Raw genomic sequence first — 5,623 nt, 5'->3', positions numbered from 1 at the left:
AAAAATTAAGTTATAGTTAATAAATTACAGTCTGAAAATCAAAATATTCTGCATCTTAAAGTTAGGGCTCTCATGTACTATTTAGCCATTTAGTTTCTATGATAAATGGCGGATGAAAAAGTCGAAAATGTAATGGTGGCACCACGTTATTCATATTCCAAACAAATCAAATTTTGCTCTAAATTCATACCCTATTATTTTTGCTCATTTTGACTCGCATCCCCATTCTCTTCTCCCATCATTTTCTAGTGGAAAAGAAAAGGTGTAGAATGCATAAGTTATATTACCGAAGTGGTATTTCCAATCAATAGAATTGTTCTCCTTGAATTCATCCGTCCTTTCATAGCCATTAAAAAAATATTTTTGTTATAATTTTTTTAAAATATATATATATAATTGGATTGTTACTAATGATACGATGCAGATGTGGTACCATATATATAATTGGATTGTTACTAATGATACGATACAAGAGTGATACACTAGATTTTCTTAGTGGAAAGAGACAGCAAGGAACTACACATTTCTGCACAGCATTTATCTCTCCTTAATTTCTTTCTCCAAATTTTCAAATAATTAAACTCTTCCTAAAATTCTCTTCCTCTCCCTCTATGTATTTATATACTCCCTGACGTTTCTTCCCTTTACTGGTCGCAAACGAGCCTTCTCAACAATAATATTCCTCACTCTCCTCAAACCCCTCGTAACTCCTCTCCCTTCTTTCTCTGCAAAAAAAAATTTAATAAAATTTCAGAAAAAAATTAAGGGAAAAAAAAAAAAAGATAACTATGCTAGAAACGGTGAAGTACTTGATGGGCTCGCCGGGCCCCAGCGGGTACGGCTCGAAGACCACCGCCGAGGACGTAACCGCGGCGGCAGCGGCGGCGTGTTCCGATCTCCGCTGCATCACCGCGATCGTCACCGGTAACGACGATACGTACGCAACTCCTTATAAATCAATCAAATTCGCGAACGCTCGTAAGCAACGATAGATATTTATTGTGCAGGTGCGACGTCGGGGATCGGGGCGGAGACGGCGCGCGTGCTGGCGATGCGCGGGGCGCGGCTGGTGCTGCCGGCGCGGACCCTGAAGGCTGCCGAGGAGACGAAGGCTCGCATCGCAGCTGAATTCCCCGGAGCGGAGGTCTTCGTCCTCCCCCTCGATCTCAGCTCCCTCTCCTCCGTCCGCTGCTTCGCCTCCCGATTCCTCTCCCTCCGCCTCCCCCTCAACCTCCTCATGTATACATCATATATATACTATGATTTGTACTATCGAAAATTGTTTCATATTATTTAACGAATAAGTGGAATATAAATTTTACACTCTTTTGAATTTTTATTAACTTTAGAATGGGCGGCATAGAGTTTACACCCGAAAACTTTTTGAGTGCGTAAAAGATACGTATTTTTTTATTTAATATGGATCAGAATAGAAGATTCTGATTTTGAGAAAAAAAATATTTTTTGCATGCGGCTGCAGAAACAACGCCGGCAGGTTCTCGTACGATCGTGCCTTGTCGGAGGACGGCGTCGAGATGACGTTCGCCACAAATTATCTTGGTAGTTTTTCTACAGAAATGTTCCGATCGAAAGCTTTTCTTGGCGCGCTCCACACATGTTGTATATAGCTTATTATTATTGTTTTCATTTTTTTTTTTTTTTTGTTAGGGCATTTTTTGTTGACGAAGCTGCTGCTGGAGACGATGGCGGAGACGGCGCGGGCGAGCGGGATCGAAGGCCGCATCGTGAACGTCTCCTCCGGCATCCACGGGTGGTTCTCCGGCGACATGCTGCGATACCTCGACATGCTCACCAGCAAGAAGATGTAATTCCGAACATAATATAATTCTTTTCTTTAATTAAAAGAAATTACAACAAGAAAAAAAAATTTTTTTTTTTTTTTTTGGATGTATAGAGCTTATGATGCCACAAAAGCGTACGCGCTGTCGAAGCTCGCCAACGTCCTCCACACCAAAGCGCTGGCGGAGAGATTGAAGGTGAGATTTCGAATGCTTCCAACTCCACGGCAAATCTCGTCCGTCCATTTTCGATTCGTTTTTTTTTTTTTTACTTTTAATTTTTATTTTATTTTTTTGAATTGAATTGGAATAATATTAGGAGATGGGTGCAAACGTAACTGCGAACTGCGTGCACCCGGGAATCGTCCGAACCCGACTCATCCGTGACCGCGACGGCTTCATCACCGGTGAGTTACACACACACACACACACACACATGAGTAATACTATAAATACACTCTAAACTAAAATAAGGTGAATATCTTATATCCACTCTATTCTAAGATCATTCTTATCGTAGCAATTTTTTAAAATTAAAGTACTGTAAGATCAGAACATCTCGACTACCGTCTGATTAGAACACTATCGTAAACTAACGACTCCGCGCCGCTCATCAGATCTGCTGTTCCTCCTCGCGTCCCGACTTCTCAAAACGATTCCGCAGGTGCTTCTCTTTTTTCGATAAATTTCAATATTGAATACTTAGGTATAAGTATTTTTTTTTTCAGAGAGAAAGTTGACATGTTACTCGTTTCGTTTATTTTTTAAAAAATAAATTTAGCTGAAAATGTGAAGCAACAAAGATTTCAAACTTGGAATTTCGGGTATTCTCTAAAATAGAGTATACATTTTTTATTGTTTTCTTTCAAGGGTCCTTATTCCTTACTCGTGTCTTTTTTTTTCGACTAAAAATTATTTAGATTTTTGTGAATTTTAAGATGAAAATGTAAGATCTACAATTGTTTTAGGGTGTACAAATAAAATTTCGCTTATGCTAAATTATAATAATAATAATAATAATAATAATGATACTTCAACTTTCAAATGTTAATTATTATAATTTTTATTTCGAACTTTTTAAATTATTACCATTAATTTTAATAACTATTTTAATTTACTAAATATTACTTTATCGCTAATATGAAACTGATGACGTAATGATTTTGTGATTGATAATATAATAATAATAATTAAAATATCGTACTACTTTCATATCATTAGTACTTTAATGTTTAGTTAGCTATAAGTTGAAAAATTTTATTTTTCAGAGAAAAAGTTCAATACGTTATTCAATACGTTATCTGCTTCATTCACAAGCGTATAAATTTTTATTATTGGTTGCTGTGCTTTATAGGCCGCGGCGACGACGTGCTACGTGGCGACACACCCCGCACTGCAGGGCGTTTCGGGGAAGTACTTTGCCGACTGCAACGAGGCGGCGCCGTCGAAGTCGGCATCCGACGGGCAGGCAGCATCGCAGCTGTGGCGTGCCTCCGAAGCCATGACGGCCGAGAAGGCTGCCGGACGCTTCCCGGAAAAGTCACAGGAAATATAAGCATGGCAGGTCACTACAATAGCCTCGTAACAAATATCAAACAATTAAAATAATAATAATAATAATAATAATAAGTTATTATATTTTAGGCTAAATTTTACAAAACTCACTTATATTAAAATTTTCATCAATTACCTTCCTACATTTTGCCATTATTTCAAATAGGTACAACTATTTGAAATGATTAATTGTTGAGTTCAGTTATAAAACTTTGCAAACATAATTAGTTGGCAAATGAACTTACTAATTATAAGTTAATCCGATAAAANAAAAAAAAAAAAAAAAAAAAAAAAAAAAAAAAAAAACTTGTCCTCTGAGAAGTATTCGCTTTTCTACTTTATTATCCTTTCTATTGTTTTAGAAAAAATTGGTATTTGTCCTTCTCAAAATTTAAAATTATTATAGTTAATCTTACACAGTTACGTACTATTGCCTATATTATATAGTAAAATTGAGTCTACCAATATATATCAATTTTATTTTTAAAAATAATGAAAAATAAGTTAATTATTAAATAGTAAAAAAAATTATGAAGATAACTAATTAATTTCAAAAAAAAAACAACAACACTACTAAATCTATATTACAGAAATTTTAAAAGTTGAAAGATAGAATATAAAAACGAATATTAATAGAAAAATTTCTAGTATTTAACTTAAGAAAAAAAAAATACGGGAGATGTTAGGCTCTATTATGTGTACAGCATGTGATAGTTGTAATGCAAGTGACTTAATGGGAAAAGAAAGGTGGAGAGGTCTTAGGTTTTAGACCTTGTTGAGTTAGGTAAGAAATGTAATGCATGTACTTATGCTTAATTGATGTTGGACCCATGCATGTGTGTAGGATGCAAAATAGAGTGTACACAATCAACGGTCTATGATGCATCAGGTGCATCGAAGACGGTCTATGAACATGTAGCAGCACAATAGCATAACTTCACGAACTTTGATCTATGATCCGCCAGGTGAACTAAAAATAGCCCTTTGGTTTATGGTGCACCAGGTGCAACAAAAACAGTCCGCGAATACGTGGCAGTACAGTACTATAACTCCACGGACTTTAGTATATAGTAATAATAGATAGATTGTAAATGTAAATATTTTTTTTCTTTTTACATGTATATATTTATGGTGAAGGGGTACAATGGTAGGTGGAAAGTGGTGAAATGTTATTACTGTTCAAAATTATTTTTGAATTATTTTGTATGAGATGAGAATACGGTGTCAGAACTAAATTTTATCAAGTACTCTTAATTTCAAGAGGCCCGTCCTAATATTGTAGTCAAATTAATTTCTTACCGTACAGTCCAATCTTTTGGATAATAATTATAGAGGGTTATACTAAATTACTAATTAGTTAATTCTCATTAGAGAATAGAAAAATTTTGGGAAAATTTCTATTAGATTTAGGGCTGACGAAGACATCAATTGCTAAACGGGAGAGTATGTGACACCCGAATAATCTTATATCGGATAATTATGACTAGATGTGAACTTATATAAGCTTGATTAGGTTAGACATAATAACTGAACTTAAGCATTTCCATCAAGTATTGGGCTGTACAAGAGGCCTAACAAGTTTTAAATCATTAAAAACCTAATAAAATCTAACAGTTTCTTCACTGCCCTTCCAAATAAGTCAAAGAGAGAAATCTTTAAAAATAACCTTTACATTAACTTATCATCAATTTGAATAAACGACAAATAAAACTCCAACTTTAAATATGTAATTCGCTATAAAATCATTTATAACTTTATAAACACCCCCTTTAAATTTATACATTTATAACTTTATAAACACCACTTTAAATTTATAAATAACCTACATTGAGAGATAAGTTTTTATCACAATATATATATATAGAGAGAGAGAGTCCGATTATTATACTTTTATGAGTACGATCACCCTCGTACTCATAAGTTCTTTTCGATGATAGAGCTTCCGAATCAACGATTCATATAGTTAAACATTATCTAAAGCATTTAAAACTTCTAAAAATCAAATTTTATAATGTTTCGACATTATTTAACTTACGATCAGAAGCTCACAAAATTGACAATTTTTAACGGCCGGTATAGAATACTTGCTAGTTTAACGGTGTAAAAGAATTGAAATAGATTGAATTTTTGATAGAAAATTCTATTTACTACCTAGATAAAGATTAATAACTCAGATCTCTAGATAAAGATCAATAACTCAGATCTTAAATTGAATGATCCAATAATCCATTTTTAGGATGTCGTTCGATTTTGACTGTTCATTTTATGCC

The 5,623-nt window shown here is 34.4% G+C and overlaps 1 protein-coding gene across 2 annotated transcripts; it reads left to right on the top strand.

Annotated features, from left to right (window-relative positions):
* Window positions 1–654: 654 nt before the first annotated feature.
* LOC109706379 (short-chain dehydrogenase TIC 32, chloroplastic-like) lies at window positions 655–4,551 on the top strand. 2 transcript variants are annotated; one of them, XM_020227176.1, is made up of 9 exons: window positions 655–924; window positions 1,008–1,239; window positions 1,481–1,560; window positions 1,669–1,825; window positions 1,916–1,997; window positions 2,119–2,206; window positions 2,417–2,463; window positions 3,154–3,363; window positions 4,198–4,551. In XM_020227176.1, exons 1-8 carry the CDS (start codon window positions 789–791, stop codon window positions 3,352–3,354), a joined length of 1,023 nt encoding a protein of 340 aa, XP_020082765.1. In that variant the 5' UTR covers window positions 655–788; the 3' UTR covers window positions 3,355–3,363; window positions 4,198–4,551. The 2 variants fall into 2 exon arrangements, with proteins under 2 accessions (XP_020082765.1, XP_020082764.1); XM_020227175.1 differs by lacking the exon at window positions 4,198–4,551 and having other exon boundaries at window positions 3,154–3,609.
* Window positions 4,552–5,623: the final 1,072 nt, after the last annotated feature.

The sequence above is a fragment of the Ananas comosus genome, unplaced genomic scaffold (genome assembly GCF_001540865.1).
Source record: "Ananas comosus cultivar F153 unplaced genomic scaffold, ASM154086v1, whole genome shotgun sequence".
Classification (NCBI taxonomy): domain Eukaryota; kingdom Viridiplantae; phylum Streptophyta; class Magnoliopsida; order Poales; family Bromeliaceae; genus Ananas; species Ananas comosus.
This window is presented reverse-complemented; position numbering and strand designations above follow the sequence as displayed.